Source organism: Megalobrama amblycephala, linkage group LG14 (genome assembly GCF_018812025.1).
Source record: "Megalobrama amblycephala isolate DHTTF-2021 linkage group LG14, ASM1881202v1, whole genome shotgun sequence".
In the NCBI taxonomy this organism is placed as follows: domain Eukaryota; kingdom Metazoa; phylum Chordata; class Actinopteri; order Cypriniformes; family Xenocyprididae; genus Megalobrama; species Megalobrama amblycephala.
The window spans coordinates 49,983,438-50,006,866 of record NC_063057.1 but is presented as its reverse complement, the minus strand read 5'-3'; the positions used below and the strand labels follow the sequence as shown (position 1 = coordinate 50,006,866).

General features: G+C 37.4%; 1 protein-coding gene across 1 annotated transcript in view; it reads right to left on the bottom strand.

Annotated features, from left to right (window-relative positions):
* LOC125244786 (proton myo-inositol cotransporter) overlaps positions 1–23,429 on the bottom strand; it is an 88,651-nt gene that overhangs the window by 24,068 nt on the left and 41,154 nt on the right. The window contains exon 4 of the mRNA XM_048155034.1: positions 16,031–16,139. Within this exon, the coding sequence (XP_048010991.1) occupies positions 16,031–16,139 (109 nt within the window). The remainder of the gene's footprint in view (positions 1–16,030; positions 16,140–23,429) is intronic.

Sequence of the window (23,429 nt, the reverse complement as noted above, 5' to 3'; positions counted from 1 at the left end):
TAAATATTTATTTTTTTATATAAATATTTATATATTTTTTTTCTTAACAGTGGAAATGTGCTGTTGGGTTTTTATGCAAGTCAGAAAGATAAAACTCACATATTTTTAAATGTATGGCTAAATTTTATATCCATAAATTCTCAGGAAACAAACCATGCTTCTTAGTATACAGAAGTAAAACGTTATTGACTCTAGCCCTCAAAAAAAAAAGAAAGAAAAAAAAAGAAAGGAAGAGCTATTCAGATTATAATATTGTTATTCCTCCTAGCAACTGTATTTATTTATTTTGATTAACAATATGTCTACATCATATTTTATGTACTATACTTCTAAAAAACATTAAGTATTAACAGTAGATTTGATGAATTCTGTAAAGTTTGTTTCACTCTTAAAATCATGTTTGATCAAATAATAAATTCAAAATAATAATTTAGAAGATTGTTAAAAATATTAAATCCCTCATTGAGTAACGTCATGATCATTTCAACAACATCAGTCCATCACGACCAGCTAAATTAGAATCAATCTGGTTTGGTTTATCAACCAAAATAGAAACCCGTTTCTTTGTTTTTATAGCTTATGTAAGCTGGATTCATGATGCCGATAGTTAAAAGATTCTCAGTGAAGCTGAAAAATAGAAAAACAAGACAGAGTGACCTTCAGAATTATGAAAGCACTAACGCAGTCACGGCTTTGTGTTATCTATAGTGCCACTAATTTTCCTATGAATGCATCGGCACACAAATTAACTAAAAGGTAGACGTTGAGTAGGAAATGGCAAAAGCCATGGACTCATGCCAAGGTGTATGATGGATTCTTGTCTGAAAATAGCAACTGTTTGAAGAGCTCTCGGACATAACCCTGCATGGCAAATTCACCCCAGACTACTCGATGTGAGTCAAGGAATCAACAGAGATGTCAGATGGTGTGCGAGGGATGGGGGGAGGGTCCTTATGTGGATAGAAGAGGTAATTGCTGAGTGTTTGGATGAGATAAAGGCTGGTGTGGTCAACGTCTAGATTGGATCTTATTTAAAAGGCCATGTCAAGAAGAATCACAGTTTTTTTCAATCTTTTAAGAAAAATCTTTATTCACTTCCTCTCTTTGAGGATCTGAAACTAAGCTGCAACACTGAATCTTTCTGATGTCAGAGAGATGAATACTGTACATTTGAACACAGATGAAGATGAAACACCATTCTAAAATTCTCTCAAAGTGACTCTTATGAGTGAATCAAAAACATGCAGAACATCCAAGTTTGATTCTTAATTAATAACTCTTAAGAACCACTTCTTTTTACATTAATTCATTTAGTAGACTCACAATGAGAATGTGTTAGTGAATCACAAACACTTAAGAATCAGTTGGATCAGATTCCTAATTAATCTGACTTACTAACTGAACCGCAAGTCATTGTCTGGCTCTGAACCAAGAACCGATTGTCTGAACCAAGAACCGATTATGATGAATGTTTAATTTTGTTCTAAAGGCTCATAAGACCTAAATAAGTCTTTAGTGGAACAATTAAGAAAATGGAATCATTAAGAGGAATTGCAAATATGAGTCGTTGTTAGATGGCTTACAATGTCCAACCCTAATGGTGAGGTAAAAATATTTCAATGTTAGGAGGGAGTTTTAAGTTGGAAGGTGCAAAACTACCTTTTTTGTTTTTTTATAACTGACTAGTCTGTGTTATAGCAGCACCATGTGTATCAGATAAAACAAGATATATGGGATATATGGATGGTAAGCTTAGCCCTTCAGTTGGGCAACTAATAGTTTTTTAACAAATATATAAAAATTCTGGATCCAGAATGATACGCTTCAGAGCAACCTGAGTGCTTGGACATTTAAAAGTTCATTATCATAAATGAGTGTAAACTACTGCATACAAATAGGTTTCTGGTGATATAGTTCAAACAATTCTCTTGAAATTCAAGTTTTAAAAAAGGTAAATTTGTACACAAGCCACAAAACTTATCTGAGACTTTTACCACACTTACTATTGGTACACAAATTGACAATTGTGACTCTCTGTAAATGCCTCACTAATCGACTATTCAGTTGTTAGACAACTAATCAATTAGTTAACCAACCAGGGGTGACTTTCCTAAAAGTATTGTTAGCAAACTTTGGTTGCAAGTTCTGTCATTATCAGCATAGTTCAAGGAGTCCGTGTTTTCCAAAACCATAGTTTTGCAAACAGCATTGCAAAGTTCTGTGGCTGGTATAGGCTGGGTATTAATTCAGATGTCCTGATTTGATTCCAGATTCAGATTTACAAGATCTCAATTCGTTTTGATTTCGATTCTCAATTCTATTCCCGATTTTCGATTCGATTCAATAAATTCAATGATTAAATTTTCACTGGCCCCATCACAAAAAAATTTAATAATTAAAAAAAATAGTTATTGTTTTTGTTGTTTTTGATCCATGTATTCTTGTATAAAAAATAAGGTTATGACACCCAATATTTTAGATGACAGAGAAATGTAACAATTCTCAATTCTATTTTCGATACCACAGCCAAAACTACTAATATAAATTTCAAAGATTTTTAAAGACAAGTAAACAATCATTAATAAAATAACAAATAATTAAACTACAAGCAATCGCACAAATAAATAAACACAATAGAACAAAGACAAAAATGAAATAATTAGTGCTTTTAATGTTTTTCAGGTAGGTCTAAAAGTAGTTGCATGCTGTATGAGACGCACAGCTGTGAGAGCTTTGGAATTTGAAGGCATGGAATGGAGCCCCGCCCACACTCCTGCAACTGAGGGTGAGCTGCCACTGGCCTCTATTGACTTTATATTAGATTTGATCGAAATTGGCTTCTGATAGAGATTCTGTCATGTTCTGTTTTGGTTTAGTTTCATTGTGTTTTTATATTCATTATATACAGCCATCCCTGACACAGATGCCATGTCCGTAATTTATAGCAAAAAATAAAAATAAAATCTAGCATTAATTCGATCTCAAATAGATTCATTAAAAGAAGTTACTACTCCACTACCTGTGTGACATCATTAACCAACATAGTTGAACAACAAATTTGTGACAGTATGGTTTCAGGAAACAGTTTTGACTAACTAGTTGATTTCTTGAGCGATGTATCATACTATGGTAGTTAAGCAGCGAGTTACTTCGTAGTATTGGACATACCCTTGGCCCATTCCTAACTGGAGCAGCTCGGTGTGGATTGTTTCATAAATCGTAAACTTTGTTTCATTATCATAAACTTTGAAAAGATGCTGTCAGGGGGCAGTACAAACGGACAAAGTAAATATTGTACGAACAACAAACCTATAAGTAAATGTTGAACAAAGACGTTAGCCAATCTTAGAGATAATTTACAAATATAACTCTTAAATATATGTCACAGTTGCTGTGTACTGTATATAATCCAGAAGACTAGAGGAAAATAAAGCAAAAGGAGATTTAATGAACATAGTAACACACTAGTTTACAATATCAACATCAACACAAGACAAAGGACTCAAGAAACCAAGGCCTTAAATACACAGGGGTGGTAATCAAGAGAACAATTAACAGGTGAGGACTAATCAGTAACCATAGCAACAAACAAGTGGCAGGAAAACTGATAACAAAGGTCAAACCAAAGCACAGGGACATGAATTCAAGCAAAACAAAATGTACATGTGGCAATATGGTTTGGAAAAAAAAAAAAATCAAGTTTCACAGAAATGCTGAAAAATGGTAATCAAAACAACAACAAAATACAATCTTCACACATTGGTATTTATGATGGGATTACTTTAATTATTATTACAGTATATTACATAAAGGGATATTTTGATCAATGTTTACATGTGACTAAAAGCCTAAATTTTAGTCATCAGTCATCAGTTGTGTTAAAACCCCCTACTATTACAGAAATATGGAAGGGTACACAGATGCCAGATATCAAATACACAATGTACTCTCGTAAGAGACTCCCGCTAGCCAGCAGACTGCCTCATTCACTCTAGGCGAAGATACGCACACCACACACTGACATTTAAGTTATGAGGCTTTTTCAAAGGTCTTACCACTGCCACACTCCACCGAGAGAAAAGTGAGAGTTCAACAGCCATTTGTCTTTCTTGTACCTGCTAAGGCCTCAGAGGCAGCATTATAATGACTGAAACCTCAACAACACCAACACTAGGTTGTGATTTCACAGAATGTCATGATGACTAGCCTGTGTGTGTGTGTGTGTGATTAATTACGCAGTGGGTATAATCACACATCACTAGAAAGTTGGTGTCAACCCTGTTTCAGAGCAACAACTGTATTCTATAACCAAACTGACACCTTAAATATTCAGGGCTCATACCCACACAGGTAGTTGCCTGTCAAAAATCTTAGATCCAGTCAATGTGGATCATAAATGCTATGCTCTTCCGTGGTATAAATGAGACCTGCTCATTCAAATACGAGTCCAGGCCGAGACCTAAATAAGTTGAGATCAAATCAAGACTGAGGCCACATAAGGGTCGAGTATAAGTCAAGGCAGAGACCTGAAGAGGGTCAGGCATGAGTCAAGACAGAGTCCAAATGCTCCAGAATCCATGATATATGATAAATATATGGCCTTGGACTCGAGTTTGTGACAGACTTGTGAGCGTTTGATCAAAAGTGTTATTTGATAACACAGACATTCATTCACAATCTGTCATATGAACATAATTTGTCACATCTGTTAGTAAATATATAAGTATTTGTCAATCCTAAACCCCAGAATGTATGATATGCTATGAATTTACTAGTAACATTAGTAATAATGTATTTGTAAGCCATTTATAACCCATAAACATCATAGAGGTTTTTAGCATGTAATTTCTAGGGAGTTTTGGGAAGTTTTTAGGTGGTGGTTTCAAAACAGTCCATCACCAATCTGTGACACTGGTGTTTACGATGGGGTTAGTTTAATTGGTTTATGGGGTTCTGGTGTTCTGGTGACTTATAAAGTGTTACTATATTACATTAAGGGATGTGAATAAAAGTCTAAATTAAATCTGTTAATATATTCATGTATCTCTTCAGAAAACCTGAATTACACTGTTTGATTCATATTGTATGGATTACTATTATGATATCTTTATGTACTTTTTGAAGCTTTAAAATTTTGATTGAATGGTAATTCAGTACAACAAAATGACTGGACAAAAATGATGAGAATATTAAAAAAACGGTATGGAGCTACATGAGGGTGAGTAAATGATGACAGTATTTTCATTTTTAGGTGAATTAACCCATTAATGAGGTTCACAATCTATCATGGCAAAAGAAACAAATAGGTTGTCTTTTTAAACCTTAAAAAAGAATGTTATATTTATTTTTTTTGTTTTCTTAAATTTTTTTGTGTTTTTTTTTTTTTTTCTTAAAAGATGACCCTAAGATTTCAGTCTTTTGGAGGGTTTAATTTTTTCTCTCTCTTTTATAAAATGAGCATTCTGAAAGGGTTTTGCATACGGACTGACTCATGGAGCAACAGATTGCTTGTGCTGTGTTTGGTTGAATCTCAGACACCATCCATCTTCATGATAAACATGATGTAACAGTAGAGAAGGGATGTAATGAAGAACAGGCTGAGAGCAGTTTGGGTACTGTGGACTTGTACACAGCACTGAAGCTAGTGAGAAGTGTGTGAGAGAAAAACAGAGGGAGACGCTAAGAAAGAGACAGACAGAAAAAGAGGTAGAGAGAGAAACACTCCCATGGGGACTAACCTATTTCAATAATGAAAGGAATGAACATTGTTTCGTTACGCAGATGGTATATATACACACACACACTGATCTGCACCCAAGAACACATCAGACACAAACAAAAGATAGACTTTCTGAACTTTCTGAGTTAGGAGCATGTAAATTAAATGATTATGGCAGAAGGAAATATTTATTAAAATAGGTATTGATCACAATATTTTGTAATAATGAATGTTACGAAGAAATGGAAGTAGCAACAAATCTTTTCTTCCATAGCGGAGATATGGTTCTAACGTTCAGTTGTTGAGTAGATTTTGAAATGTGGGTTTTGAACTAAAAAAATGTTTGCAAGCTTGCAGTTACATGTTTAGGGGCAGGGTTTACGTGGACTAAACGATTGGAGAAATCCTTGTTACTAGAGAGAAGAAGTAAACTTTAGTTGCCTAGTAATTTGGCTGAGTAATGACATTTTTATTAAACATTATGAAGTCAAAAGAAAATCATATATACGTGCATGAATCATTCACAATAAGATCTATAACATGCATGTACAAAATAGATAGGATGAATTACTGAATTTTCATTTAATTTTGACTTTAAAGGGATAGTTCACCCAAAAATGAAAATTCTGTCATTATTGTTGATGCTGAACACAAAGGAAGATATTTTGAAGAAAGTTTGTAACCAGGCTGCTTTGGGCCACCACTGACTTCCATAGTAGGAAAAAAAGTACTATGGAAGTCAATGGTGGCCCAAAGTGGCTGGGTTGCAAACTTTTTTCTTACAGTACACAACAAGTGCACTGTATCAAAAATACAATATGAAGTTTATTCCAAACAGGCAAAGTAATCCAACAAAGGTTGAGAAACTAAGGGTGTGTCTCAATCAGCTCCCTAGTTCAGTAGTCAGGGCACTGATCAGGGAGTCAGTAATTTTAAGGGTGGTCTCAATCCCAGAATCCTTCCAGGGCACTGAAACGTGAAAACAAGGGAGCATCGATGCATCAGAAGTTATGAAGCACGAAACTTAAATCACGTGAGCCAACTCACTATACACATAACGACACACAATAGATGTTTTTAAAAATACAAACCATTGTTTTATTATATTTCAACAGAAACATACATCACTAGACAGGTAATGAACATAATCTAGCTAACATTTACAATTTATTTATGGCTGAAATGTTGCACGTATATGTAACAAGAAAATAATTTATCATAATGTACTTTAAATAACATTACAAGTAATGTCAGAAAGATATCAGCTCTGCTGTTGTTCATCAGTACTGTAACACCAGTACTGATGTTGTACAATGAGGATGTTGTCACGTTTCCAGAAATAGAGTCATAAGTGTCCCAATGTGTAGTGAATCAGTGTCCTTTACTGTCCTTACCAGTGCCCGAATTCGTGTACACGATATACTGACACACAAGCTCAGGAGCTAGGGAGCTGATTGAGACACACCCCAAGTGAACAGCAGGAACTTAAATACACAAAGGTGATGAGCTAAATGACAAACAGCTGTGATGATAGTTAGTGTCCATGGTAACAGACAGGTGGCGGGAAAATCAAACAAAGGAACTGTTATGTGTGAGGTTGTAGCAGAGATGAAACATTCACGGACTTCAACAAAACTAGGTATTTTAATGACACGACAGAGATATACAACTTTCACATATTCTTTAAACAACAATAACAACGGACAGGGAGTGCAAGGAGTAAGTCCAACTTAAATGGAGTGCTGATGACGACGAACAGGTGCAGGGAGTGCAAGTGCAGGGAATCCAGGAATGGTGGGAAGGCTGATGAGGGAAGTGCAAACAGGTGATGAACAAGGAGGAACATGGTTGTAACATTACCTCCCCCTCCCCGGTAGGCGCATCCAGATAGAACAACGGGGGAGGGAGGGTGGGCGCCTTGGAAACCTACACGCAGGTGCGGGTGGAGGTGCAGACAGGTGCGGAGGTCTCCAGGGCGGGTCTAGGACCTCGGGCTGTCACGGTGGGTCAGGAGTCTCGGGCGGCAATGATGGGTCAGGGGCTGTAGACCGCCATGGCGGGTCAGGAGCCGTGGACGGCCATGGCGGGTCAGGAGCCGTGGACAGCCATGGCAGGTCAGGAGCCGTGGGCAGCCCTGGCGGTTCCCGAGCCCCACCCACACGTGTGACGCCCACATGTTCCCCACCCACGGGTACATGCCTCCCCCCCAAAAATTTTTTGGGAGATTTAGGGGGGGCTGGAAGGGCTCGTGGCATGGCGTGGGTTCGTGGGCTGGAGTGGGCTCGTGGGCTGGAGTGGGCTCGTGGGCTGGTGGAGCGGGCTCGTCGGCTGCTGGAGCAGGCACGTGGACTGCTGGAGCTGACTCGGGAGCACTTGGAGTGGACTCGTTGGCAGCCCGGGCGGACTCATTGGCAGCTGGGGCTTGGCGAGGGCTGGAGCGGGCTCGGCGAGGGCTGGAGCGGGCTCGGCTAAGGCTGGAGCGACTGGCTCCGTCCAAAAGTCTATTAGCCAGTCATCTTTTTCTATTACTGGCAACTTAGGCTGCTCAGAGACAGAATTCGCTGGAGACATCAGCTGCTCAGAGGCAGGTTTCACCAGAGGTTCGGGCTGCTCGGGGGCAGCATTCATAGAAGACTGGGGCTGCTTGGTGGCAGAATTCGCTGGAGAGTTTGGTGGCTCGGATACAGAATTCTCTGGGGCCAGGGCTGCACGGAGACAGAAAACACTGGAGATTGGGGCTGCGTAGCAGCCCTCTTCTTTTTCTTTTGTTTGGGCCTAGCGGTGGATCCCTCTTTGGCCGGCTTGGGGTTCTGGTCAGGCAGGACACCAGGAGAACATCTACTGGAGGGGTAGGCGGAGGAAACCGGCAGTTGGCGAACTGGCCAGGCCGCTTGTATTTCTGTGGGGACTGGACGTGGAATACACAACTTTTCTTGAACCTCTTAAATTACAAAATCAGAAAAATTCAGAAAGAGAATCAGATTAATTGTCTCGACTAGGGAAAAAAAACACACAGGTTCACTAAAACGAATCATGTCCTCGTCCAGACCCACCAGAAAGCAAGCGTTTAACGGGGCATCTGGCCAGTTCACCAAGTAAGCAAGCTCAGTAAATTCCTCCACATAGCACTCCAGTGGGTGACCATCCTGCCGGAACCCACACAGGCGATCCTCCGCTGAGGCTTGCTTGAGAGACAAACAGGTGATGAACAAGGAGGAACATGGGAAATGGAGTCCAGGAAGGCGTGGTTGTAACAGGAACACAGGAACTGAAGAATTATAAACTAAAAATCCATGAACAAATCTAAACTGAACAGAATGGAGTAACATGGTTGCTCTTCCATCACTTGAACCACGTCTGTTCCACAATTTAGGACTGTATTTAACCCTGTAACGGCCACTGTTGCAGAATTACAACATCACTTTCAACAATTTTTAAAAAAAGGCCTGCAAATGTTTTTTTTTTTTCTCAAGATCACATTTAAATAGTTAATGGGTTCTATTGTTTGTCCTCACAATGCTATTTGATAGAAGAAGTGTTTATAGGTCCGGTCATCTGGCCATGAACTCACTCTACCTGCAAACTTTGCGTTGAGCTCATCTCCTTTTTTTTGCATGACTGGATTTGTCAAGATTCAATTAAGTAAAATTCCTTACATATTTTTTGTGTGTTTATTACAATGTCTAGAACACATATTTAGTTATTTTGGAAAACATGAATCAAATTTGATTTAGAGATTGTTAAGTCTATGTTGTAATTCTACAACGTTGGGCCAGAGTGGTAGTCAAAATAGCCTGTGCTCCTTACACATTACATAAGGACACTGCATTTCTCACATGGTCACCAATTGAAATTTAAACTGTTAGATGATTCATTGTAACTAAGTTAGTACTTTAGCTTATACCATAATTAAACACAGGAATAAATTGGATGTGGAATTTGAAACTCCATCATCTAGAGTAGTATCTGAAACTCCCTGTATCTTTGTAGTTTATTGTTTGTTTTTTAACTTCTAAATGATCCTGAGATTTTTTATTAGTGTTGCCCAAGTAGCAGTTTATAGCATTAAGCTCTTAATGTTTTGGATATTTTTTGTGGGGGTGCCTGTTGCATTGTTTAGGGACAGGTGTGAATGGTCTTGAATGTGAACCTGTAAGTGCTCTGGGGGGATGCATGTGTTCCTTTTAGAGAGCATAATAGGCCAGCCAGACAGTATTGTTTGAATGTAGTAGTGGAATTTTGAATAACATTTGCATTGAAATTGTAATACTTTGATGGATAATACTTAGATCTCTACCCTCAACACATGGTCTACCACCCTGTCTATTCTTTCAGTTTATCTACTACAATATAGGACCCATATGTATTATTCACTTATTTTTTTACTTTTTCCATTTCAGAATGCCAAGATGTCATTGGACCACCCCCCACTGGATGTACGCAAAGACATCATTGCACATTTTCCAGTAAAGATGAAGAGAGTATGCTGCAGACACTGCAATAATGGATACACAAATACATTGTGTAGCAAGTGCAATGTTCATCTGTGCTTCTCAGATGAAAAGAACTGTCTTAGGGACTATCACTGCAAAACGCAGACTTCATTCAAACCACATTGAAAGTGATAGAAGCAAAAGTTTTATAATTACAATTTTCTTCAATATTTTTATTAATAAACTTTATTCATAAAAAAATATGATTGTTGTGTGATTATTACTCATGATATATACTGTCATGGGGCAAAGTAAGCAATCAACCCTGCAAATGAATGCTTAAAGGGTTAGTTCACCCAAAAATGAAAATTATGTCATTAATGACTCACCCTCATGTCATTTCAAACCCGTAAGACCTCCGTTCATCTTCGGAACACAGTTTAAGATCTTAAGATCAGTCCAAGAGCTTTCTGTCCCTCCATTGAAAATGTATGTACGGTATACTGTCCATGTCCAGAAAGGTAATAAAAACATCATCAAAGTAGTCCATGTGACATCAGTGGGTTAGTTTTTGAAGCATCTAAAATACATTTTAGTCCAAAAATAACAAAAACTACAACTTTATTCAGCATTGTCTTCTCTTCCGGGTCTGTTGTATATCCGCTTTGACTCCACAGTGACGCTGCTGCTGCTTCTTCTTTCCTGTTTTACGGCGGTTGGCATCCAGCTTATTGGTGCATTACCGCCCCCTTCTGCTCCGGACAGTGACGCGATTAGGACATCCGCAACATGCACACCTACGCACCATTTTTAAAAATATACTGTAAACGAAGCTCGGGCGCACTAGATAACACGTCATCAGCATCACTGTCCGGAGCAGAAGAGGGTGGTAATGCACCAATAAGCTGGATGCCAATCGCTGTAAAACAGGAAAGAAGAAGCAGCAGCGTCACTGTGGAGCGAAAGCGGATATACATTTATTTTGGATTCAAAATTGCAGTTAATGTCAGTTATTATAGTTTATTTACACGAACAACACAAAGCCATTCATTATTTTAATGCAATATGTAATTGGTGTACACTTTACTCCTGTATACATGCAGTTTATTTAGTCAGAAACTTTCTCCATGTAATTTTTTCAAGAATATGGCATCTCAGGACTACTTCACTTTATTATTTCTGTCTGTCATGTATAAACTATATATATGGAAATTGAATAAATTCACATGGAATGTACTTTTTTAGAATGTCAGCTTGTTTATTGTTCCCAAGAACATGATCTATTAAAGACCAAGTCGAATGTTCGCTGCAACTATGGATTCGGGAAACGTCAAATAGTTGAGCTGTTGGTAATGATGGATCTTGCAACCATAGCTGGGTAACACACCCCAGATCAGAGCTTGCCACTTTCAAAAAGCTCTTGCAATTTTTTGTTTGGTCAGTGAACACACTGTGGGAGGTTCACAGCTGGTAAGTATGAATCATGCACAACTCCATACGTATCAAAAACACAGAGCGCCAATGGTGCCAGCACTGTCACAAACCCAAGGAACAAGTCATACCATGCCAGAAAGAACAAAAACAGGCCAACAATGTATCACTTGAACCAATCTGTATTGCTGATGACCACTAGTGTCTATAATGAGCATCCATCTTTATTAAAACACAGAGATTCTGGATTGTTCTGCCTGTTTCAGCAGCAGGAATTAATCTAATCATTTTATCCAGGCACAGATGAGGCTCAGTTGCTACACACACATGCACATACAGGGTGCCATCTCAGAAATCAACAACAACCCAACATCAGCAAGAATGATTCCTCTACAACCCTTGAGATTTGTTTAAATGGTAGCACTCTGTTATTAGCAAGTAACGACAATGTTTTATGCTAAAAAATACATTAATTATCAATTAAGGCATGTGAATAATGGCTAGGGAGAGGAGTGTTTGCAGGAAAGCAGACTTGTTCAATGTCTGATTGGAAGGAAGCATTAGCACAAGCTAATTATACCAGCAGCATGGCCAGTGCTTCAGCCTACACTGTGGTCTTGTGCTTCAGGAGGGGCTGCTTATCATTAATTAAGCAAATTTAGTGGCATACAGTGCTGGGTAGATTACCTACAAATAGTAGTCAGTTACTGATTCCAAATTACATGACAAAAATTGTAGTTAGTAATGTAATCTAGATTACTAATTTTAGGTAATGTATTCTGACTACTTTTTCATTACTTTTTAGGTTACTTTTGACCTGACATGTTTATCACATTGATTTGAATAGGATAATTTTGTACCATATTAATATAAAAATACAAATAGAAAGAAAATATATTCCATTCTTTGTTATCAACAACGTGAAGTGCACTAAATATAACATTATATCAGAGTTTCCCAGACTGAGATTCGTGAAAGAACTGCAGGAGTTTGTGAGTTTAATGAAAAGCTAACAAGTAATTAAATTAATAAGTTGTAAATAATACTTGTCAAATAATTTAAAAATAAAAACAACCAAAATAAAACTAAATTTTTTTTTTTAATTGTTTACCTGTCATGTGACCATTAACTGACATCAGAAAAAAAGTGAACTTTTAATTATTATTTATTATTGGCTAAATTTTATTATTGATCTAACTTATTAACTTAACATATAAGGGCTTAGTTTAAGTAAATATATTAGGGCAAAGAGGTTCAGCTGAAACAAAAGTTGTGGAATTACTACATTGCATGTAAATATAAAATTGTGAATTTGCACATTTTATGAATTAATGAAAAATTGAGGCATTTATATAGTGCTTTCTTATGTACTACTGTACACCCAAAACACTTTACAATCATATCAGGGGTTTCTCCTCAATCACTACCAGTGTGCAGCATCCACTTGGATGATGCGACGGCAGCCACAGTACAATGACGCCAGTGAGCTCACCACACACCAGTTATATGTGGACAGGAGAGAGAGTGATAGAGCCATGTTTGAAAGACAAAAGCTTTCCAGAGACAGTAATACAAGGTTAAATGACTCACTGAGCAATAATTCAAATGATAATTTTTTGTCAGGAGCTTATTAGATATACAACGTTGACAAAACACTTCTTAAAAGTGAAATGATTTCTGTAAATGCAGTGATCAAATGCTATGTGCGTCTCAGTTTTCAGTGATAGGCACATGACTAGTGCAGTTGCACAAACCTGGAAGACCTTCTGAACATATATAAGCAGCAGACTTTCATAAAAAGGACAATTTAAAATATAACAAAGTATTTCATGTATTTTGTTGTATGCTTTTTTCATTTTTTATATTTATTTTATTTTTATTTAGCTTTATTGATTGTATTAGTGAATTTGGTACTTAAACATGTTTTATTTATTTTATTTTAAAGCACAATGTGTAATTTTTTCGCCGCTAGAGGTCACCTATTCAAAACAAAGGCGTAGTTTGATGACGCCAAGACTGAGCGCAGAATCATGGGAGATGTCATCTTCAGCCGGTGGAAAGACTCGGGACGACACAGAAATCATGATCATGGATGAGATTATTAATGTTACTGTAGTATGAAGCAGAGCAGGGCCGAGTGCTGTGGGAGTGGAACGAGGCCGCTCGAGCGATTGCTAATATGAGAGACGAGTGTGACAGCAACACACAGCTCGAGAGCAGTCACTGCTTCTTCCGTACAAACTTATGTGGGGTAACGCAGAACTGTTTATCATATTAGATATATTTGAGTGTATTGAAAATGATGTTATAATGTTACTCTATGCATTCACTCAGCGGCGGCAGACACTTGCACACTGCAGTAAGCTAGATCAATATTAGAATATCATATTAATAAATGCTGGATGGCTTGTGTTGATAAATGGCATGCAATTAATTTTAAAACGTATTGTATGACTGAGAGAATGCTGTATTACTGTTACTAAAAATAAAGCTGCATCTGATGAAAACATGGTACTCGCAGAAAATCAAGAAAACGAGATTAAAACAATAAGACTAAACGTGTTGAGCTATATAACAATGATTAGTTTTCTGTCTATAAATGTATCCAAACAGTTGTTCCCTTGTCTATTAAAACATTGTATATATCTTTTATATATGTATATATATATAATATATTGATATATTGTTTCCATGGTTTCTACATAATAAAACTGAAAAATCGAGGGTAATGCAGGTATGATGTCATTGATTCACAGTCCGTGTCCTTGTTAATGTTGTTTTTTTCTCTGGATTCAAACATTCTTGGAAACATCTGTGATAATGTAAGTACACAAGTCAATAAAATATATAACACTGTTCAAGTGGTTTTTGGATATTTGAATCCAAAAATCTTACATATTGTGCCTTTAAGTTTGTTTTTTCATCCAATATTTAAACTTATTTCAGCTTTTTTCAATTAACGAAAATTATTTTAATAGTTTTAGTTAACAATAACAATATAGATAATAGGACAGTGGGGTTCTGCTGGTAAATGCTGTAATGATGGTTTTATGAAGGCAAAAAGTGTCTCTCTCTCCCTTGACAGTCAATAGTAACATATAACGGTGCAAGATTTGGCTGCATGCTTGTCTGAACTAAATCAATTTTTTCCGTCTAACATAAAATCGGCAGAGGTCCCCCAAGACATTTGCACCATGAGAGGTATTGACAAATACTACTTGCAGAGGTTAAGCTTGACAGATGACACATCCCAGAACAAGACTTCCTGTGTACAAAGGATTGACATCTGACAGTGGAAGTACGATTGAGGAGTAGGGGATTATGGGTAAATACAAAATAGCACATCAGGTTAAACCATACAAATATTACTTCATATATATGTGTGTGTGAGTGTACCTGACAGTTTTAACTGCTATACTGTCTGTCTAAACCTGCTCTGGACAGAGTGATTGACAGCGACAGAAGGATAAGAATGAAGGTGTTTGATTGATCGAGAATGTCATTTTAGGATCCATCTGTCATGACCTGTCATCTTCCAAAATGACAGCTGAGAAGTAAACACACAGTCACACAATTTTCCCCTCTCCCTCCCATAAACATTTCTCATTTTGCCATGAGGGGTTGCTTAGCAACAGCACACATTCCGAGATTGTTTACGATGCTTGAAAAATAGTCAGTGCATAAGGAGCGAAAAAGACAAGAGATCACGAAGAGGAAATCACAAGTTAGAAAGGTATCCATTGAAATGCAGCTAAAACGAGAATTAAAGGCACAGTCACATCTGTAAATGTGAATAAACAACTTCTGAACTTTGAATCAGTTATGAAACAGTCTGTCCTACATAAAATAACATCTATGTGTGGCATTTTTCAAGGGGACATATTTAAATCAAGATATATTTTTTGTTGTTTTGAAAATTGTACTTTGTAGACATACTATTACTGAAATTATACCAATTATTGAAACTAAACTGCAAAATTACATTCCAAAATCTTTATGATTATGACATCACAACATATTAACAAACGGCCAACCATGTTTAAATATACATCTTTTCAGCAGCTTGACCAGCTTTGATGAATTATTTACATATAAAAGTTTTAAAGGCACGGTACCAAAAATCATCAGTATTTAATTATGAGGGTCTGTCACAGTGTAGCAAATGTGTTCCACATCAGTCACTTTTCAATTTAAATAAGATGATTCCTTACAAGGTAGTTGCCTATGTACACAGCAAGGCAGCTAAATATATGTTTTGAAACATCCAAGAAACCTTGATAGGCATTATTACTTGTTTTACAAGTGAAATGCTAAAAAAACTGTACAAAATGGCCTCTTAAAAAAAAATAACAGACTTGATAATAGTACTTCAGTTGGTGCTTATTGATTAGAGTTGAGATTCAAAGAACACCTGAGAATTGAGCTAAGAATTGAGAAGGAGTCTTACATGACTGTGTTGATGCCAGAAAGCTGCTGGAACATCTGGAGTCCACAACCCACAACGAGAGCACGGCGAGCCGGGGGGTAGGTCATCATGCGCCAGATCACTGGGCCCTCTGGAAGCACAAATATAAATACATATTTACGTCAACATGTAGACCTGCATCAACAACAAGAATGACTCACCTATTACGAGAAATACCTCTTTCCCTGTTAACGCCTCATTTACACTGACAGCGATTAAATTGATTAAATGAGATTTGAGAGCTAAAGTAGATTCATAGCTGTAGATTTGTGAATGGATGTTATTAAATTAATAGATTAAATTAAAGCTCTTTTTTACACTCCAAAACATATGAACTGCACCAGAAGGAAGCAAAACTGAGAAATGGTAGTTCACTACCATTGGTACTACCAATGGAAGTTTGCCACATTTACTAACACTGATATGTGTCTTTGGCTGTAAACTGCGCTCAAACACTTACATTTTACATATTACATTTAGAAATCCTATGGAATATTTTAAGGTTTATTATTAAATTCATGAAATTCAAGTGTATCGTTTGGACATTCTAATTTTTTCATTCCAAGACAATGACATTTATTAAATTGATTTCAAACATTTAATAATAAGAGTAGCAAAGACCTTAAAACAGAAAAAATCATGAGTACTGAGAGATAGAGAAAGAAAAAAAATAATGGCATAGGGCAGGGGTCGGCAATTAAGTTTAGCATCGGGCAAAAAAAAAATTGCCACTAGATGGTGGGCCAGAACATAGTCAAAGGATAATTTAAGAAATTAATTGAAAAATGCAACTAGAATTGCCTGTAAAAACTGCTACAGTGTCTTTTGTAACTGGTATTGAGCTGTTATTCTGTGTTAAATCCTGTAGTAGGACAGTCATTAACAAAAAGCCACATTTGTGTGGTGGTTTCCGGGTTTTACACTGGATAAATTAATAAAGCAGGGTAGTGCCACCTGTGTAACCTGGCAAGTATCTTCATTCACCAACTTGCAACACGGATGCCTTGCTAAAACACACATATGTGTAAGATGCGGAATGAATAAAAATAGCATGAATAAGCCCATTAATGGCATGTGTGAGTTGGCATGCTCTTAACGGACTGTGTTTTATTTCCTCTTTCCATATTGTGAATAACAAATGTGTAACATTTTAATTTGCTTGTTACACAATGGAGCCTAACTTAATGTAATAATTATATGACGTAGCCTACTTTTACACTCAGAACTATTCTTTGGCATCCTCCCGCACTAAACTGCATTTTTTTTAAATGGTTTGTGTGCTGGAGGTATGCTATTAGGTTGTGTGCAGAGTAATGTTAAGCTAGCTGATGAGAAAAAGTCTAAAGAGGAAAGTTGACAGCGAAAATAGGGCATATAATGAAGAATGGAAAGACAACTATGCGTTCATCTAGTTTTGTGAATGCAAAGCCGGTGTGTCTTATCTGCAACAAAGTCGTCGCTGTTTTCAAAGAAAATAACACCGACACCAGATGCGAGCGGCATGGCGCGACGCTAAAAAAGATAATAGAACCAATTATAATGATTGTTTACACTGGATGCGGCGCGACACAACACATTCCCAACAATAAATGGATTCCCTGTTCTGTTTTTGACATAGTCCAAGTGCTTTGCAATGGCTGGTTTGTCGTGTTCAGTGTAGACAGCTTTTAGCTGTTGCAGCGCATCTGGTGTAGACATGTTGAAAATATTAGACGGCACTACTAGATAAAGATCTATTTCAGAATCAGCCGCTATTAAAATAATCTGGCTGCAGACACGCCAGGCCAGTTTTGGCCCATGGACCGCCTATTGCGACCACTGGCATAGGGGGTTAGAAATGATATGAGTAGAGAAAATTATGACAGAATTTTCATTTTTGGGTGTATTATTCCTATACACTTTCACACATAAACCCCTATTGGGAGTGAAATTGTCCTGTGTTAGTCTGATATTATCAGAGGAAGCTTGCAGGTTCTCATGCCGAGTGATGACTGGATATTCTCCAGAGACAGCATCTAGAGATGCTTATTTGATTACCGCCCCAAACTCAAATTCATGAACCACTTGGAATACGACTGTACAGAGGAACAGCGCTTTTAATGAGATGCTAACTTCATCCACTCAGACATGCAATCTTTACTTCCAAACAAAAGTGGCAAAACATCTGTGTGCCCTTTTAATCTAATTTCAGTGGGCTGCAAGGAAACCTGGTAACTCAGGAAGCAACAAAAGTCATCATGGAAGTTATACAACACACCTGCATTCTGTCTAAGATTATGTAAAGGACTACTTGTTTTCCTTAAATATATGTTTTAAAGTACAACTGTCAGTCAGACATATTTCTCCCTACAATTTACATTGTATTGATGTAAGGGCATTGCTATAGTGGTTGCAAGTGCTTTTTGGTGGTTTCTTACTGGCCAAGTCAAAGCAATCCAGTTCCAATTCTCTGTGATATTCTGGTCTCTAGATAAAACAAGACAACAGCTTGTTAGCACTGGAGAGTTCAAACCAATCAGCAAACATAGTGTTGTAACATTAAATGATAAATGTAGTTCCTGAGACAGATCAGATACACAATTATTTGTTATATTTAACAAATAATCTACAATGCCCCTCACCCAACAAGCAAACCATGAGGTAGAGTTCTGACTACCCCCCAAGAGCAACTAACACCCCAAATGCAGAACCAGGCACTGGATATCATGGCAGAAAAGGCACATGAAGAAGATAAAAAAAACCTTTATTTTATTATTAAAGTTATGTTGAACCGATTAATGCATCCTTCTTCCCACGACTTGTTTTAAAGTGTATACTGTGCAGTATCCAGTAGTATGCCAGTATTCCAATCCGATATAGCTTATTTGAAGAAGGGTTGCAAATGAGCGCTTGAATTTTTCTGTACATACTTTACACCCTTAAATTTGCTGTCACCCTGACAAAGATCCCCTCTTCATCTCCATGGAAACCACTCGGCCAGTTAGCTTTACTCTTGCTAATATCAAAGGGTGAGACATTAGCTGAAGCAGTGAAATGTTAGCAGTATAGTGGCTGCTGAAGGGCCTACTTTAGGTTGTGTGTGGCTTGTGTTCTTGAACCATTTTTTTTTCTTTTTAAACAAGAGGGTAATTCTTTCCCTTTTGATCCTCACCATCATGGAATCCCCAATTATGTTCAACTGCAATGACACTAGCCTAGAAAAACACCTTTTTTTCTTAAACGCCTCTGAAAGCAATTAGAGTGTGCATTCTTGAATAGTGTGGCAGAGCTTCTTTAAGTGGAAGTCATTTTACACATCAATATCTGTTACATGATCTCTTTACTGTGAAGAGAAACTCAGTAAACACAAAATGGTTTTATAGCATTTCATAACACTTAGGGCACTATTTGAGGGGACAGCCATTTGTAGTGGTGTCTGAAGAACACAGTGAGCGTTATTGAGTGCACTCATTCAATCCCACAATGCACCGCAATAACGAGCGTACAACTGATGCACACTCTACTGATGTAGATATTACCCATAATACGCTGTGAGGGTCATGCCGAATTAATTCCTGTGTCTCACCAGAAGATGGCGCCCGCATCTGAATCATCAATCCATCCTGTTTCGAAAACGCTGGTCCATTGTGGCTACAGTGTAATATCATACAGGTTTAAATTCCTGATTGATTATTAAATTGTTTAATTAAGGGTTGTACATAGTTTCCACAGCAGAGTTCAAGAAAAATGTTTTCATTACGGAGCTGCCAGTTTGCTAAGTTTCAAATGATTATTAAACAGCAAGCACAAACTATGCAAAAGTGGCCGGCCTTTCGGAGCACTCAGTATATATTTATATTTATATATGTGTGACCCGTCACGGAAACCAGGGACACAGTGTGCATTCTTGAATAGTGTGGCAGAGCTTCTTTAAGTGGAAGTCATTTTACACATCAATATCTGTTACATGATCTCTTTACTGTGAAGAGAAACTCAGTAAACACAAAATGGTTTTATAGCATTTCATAACACTTAGGGCACTATTTGAGGGGACAGCCATTTGTAGTGGTGTCTGAAGAACACAGTGAGCGTTATTGAGTGCACTCATTCAATCCCACAATGCACCGCAATAACGAGCGTACAACTGATGCACACTCTACTGATGTAGATATTACCCATAATACGCTGTGAGGGTCATGCCGAATTAATTCCTGTGTCTCACCAGAAGATGGCGCCCGCATCTGAATCATCAATCCATCCTGTTTCGAAAACGCTGGTCCATTGTGGCTACAGTGTAATATCATACAGGTTTAAATTCCTGATTGATTATTAAATTGTTTAATTAAGGGTTGTACATAGTTTCCACAGCAGAGTTCAAGAAAAATGTTTTCATTACGGAGCTGCCAGTTTGCTAAGTTTCAAATGATTATTAAACAGCAAGCACAAACTATGCAAAAGTGGCCGGCCTTTCGGAGCACTCAGTATATATTTATATTTATATATGTGTGACCCGTCACGGAAACCAGGGACACAAGTCGGCAGCACAACTATTGAGCAAACTGAGAAAGCAGCTTTTTTTCAAAATTGGTGATTTTCGTTTTTTTGCAGAATCTGTTAGTTGAGATCACGAAGAAGCATCTCCGTGTTTTAGGTAGCAGTACTGGTTTATTTAAAAGCGTACATTTTGAGGTTGAAATCGGCTTGTTTTTCTGGGATTCTATCTCACAGTAGGGGCATGTCATTGTCTGTTTGTATTTCCATACTGGAATCGGATACGCCGGCTTTTGTTTCTTTTGTTATTGCCGCCGCCCTCCAAGGGAAGCGTGGCTACATATTTTTGCAGCGCTCTGGCCGGCTCTAGTTGATATCAAAATTTAATGAAGATGGAGGCCGCAAAGAATATCGCAGACGAGCTGAACCGTGGCCGTTACACCGAAAATGTTTTGAAGTACAACATACGGCTGGATTCTTTAGCTGCGGAAAAAAGAGTGGCAGGACATGCGAATTATTGGACATTTAGAGGCAAACAGACGCATAGTAGTGCAAACTTCAGAGATGGTTACATCCACAAAGAAGACCCCGACAAAGAGAAAGTGTGCCCGAACAACTTATTTCATTGGAGGCAACGAGATCTTTTCTGTTTCTTATGGGGTAAGTTTCCATAAACATCAAAGTTTGTCGTTTTGTGTTCATTCTAAGAACACGTAGGCTACACGTTATCTCATGTGTCTTTTGCTATTAGCTAGCTCAGGAGTTTCGTTTTAATTGTAATCGTTAGCATCGTATCACTTGCCAAAAACCCCCATTACTATAATGGGCTTTTAGATGGTAATGTTAGCATCTGCTATTAATTTGAATAACGCTTCAACTGCTTGAATTGACTGGTATGAATGACTTAGCTCATGTAAACCTTACTATTCTTGAATTGAATGTGACGCTAATAATTTTAGCCAGTTACTACTTAATATTCTTAACAAGGATTTACTAATGTAATAGTAAATGTATCAGATTAAATTCCTACGTAAGTATAAAGTATCCGTAGCCGTAAAATGTGTGTTATAAGTCAAAAGTAAAAGTATTTATTGAAGAGTTTAATGTACAGGATTTTTTTATTCCTTTGACTCAAACCAGGTCTAACCACTAACTGAGGTCTAAACCAGGACTATACGGTTATCACAGAATCCTGTTAAAGTCCTAATGTCAAAAAAGATAAATTACTGACATTTACAATGCATATTATCCTTTATTATTAATAGTATGCGGTCCGATTTTTCCCGTTGCGTCTGTCGTTGCTATGCAACCATGCAGCTTTACAGGGGGTATGGCTTATCTAAATGAGCCCTTTTGTCACTCCCAGCAGGTGAGAACAGGCGAGAACTGCAAAATTAGAGGTCATTTTCTGCCCTTTGAGCATTTTTGAGTACCTACCTTCAAAATGGCCACAACTTCTCCAAATATTATCAGATTTCCATGTGTTACACATCGTTGGAAAGCTTGGAGACTACACTTTCAGAATCTGTGAATAACTCAAAATGCCCCAGAACCGACTTGTGTCCCTACTTTCCGTGACTGGTCACATATATCAGTTCAGCTACTTTCGCATTGTCTTCTTCCTCAGCCTGAACGTTACAGTTACCAAGATATCACAAGCAAAATATGATCAGTAGAAAACTGCATTACATTTTAGTCACAAGTTCTTAATTTTACTATATATATATATATATATAGTATATATACTATATATATACACACATATTATATACAGTGGCATGAAAAAGTATGTGAACCCCTTGCAGAATCTGTGAAAATGAGAATTATTTTAATAAAATAAGAAGGATAATAAAAAATGCATGTTATTTTTTGTTTAGTACTGTCCTGAGTAAGATATTTTACATAAAAGATGTTTGCCTTTAGTTCACAAGACAAAACAATAGCTGAATTTATTAAAATAACCCCATTCATAATTATGTGAACCATTGATTCTCAATACTGTGTGTGGTTACATAAATGTTGTGAAAATGCACTTGGAAAGTTTATGGAATAACGGAATTGCTTTTTCCCCCTCATTTGATGTTGCAGTGTCAGATGTTTACTGATTTAAATTTAAATTCAACAGTGCTACTTGTAGCCCACAAGATTTATACTTTAATGGTCCCATGCCATGAAAATTTCACTTTATGAGGTTTTTTAACATTAATATGAGTTCCCCTAGCCTGCATATGGTCCCCCAGTGGCTAGAAAAGGCGATAGGTGTAAACCGAGCCCTGGGTAAATTGAGAAAATGAAAGCTCAGACGGCCCAATCTGGAATCTTTCCTATATGTTGTCATAAGGGGAAAGATTACCTCCCCTTTCTCTGCTTTGCCCGCCCATGAGAAAATGAGCTACTACAGTGAGATTCGAGCACAATATGTTTTTTTTTTCCTCGAGAGACATCATGCCTTGTAAACGAGAAAAGCATGGCAGTTGCTCAGTGTTTGGATTTACAAATGAACACCTTAGTATTTTTTAAGTTCCTTCATCCAAGCCAATGAAGAAACAGTGGGTTAATTTTATTTTCTCTGGTAATGCGCCAAGCCAATGAAGAAACAGTGGGTTAATTTTATTTTCTCTGGTAATGCGCCGATAAAACTTCCCATAGTTTTGTATGTCTTCTCCACAAATTTCACCGACGACTGTTTCCTCAACGTGGATACAGCCTAGTTACTGTCGCTAATGTAAAGGTAGACAGCATCAAATGTGTGTGTGAATGTTGTACATTTCTTTGTTGTTTGGATAACCGTTCTGCTGTTGGCCCACGCGATATCGACATTTCCAGATTGCAGAGCTTGATGTAATTGTAATAAGATTGTAAAAACATTTAAGATTTATGAAATATAAAATATGTAAACAAATAAATGATG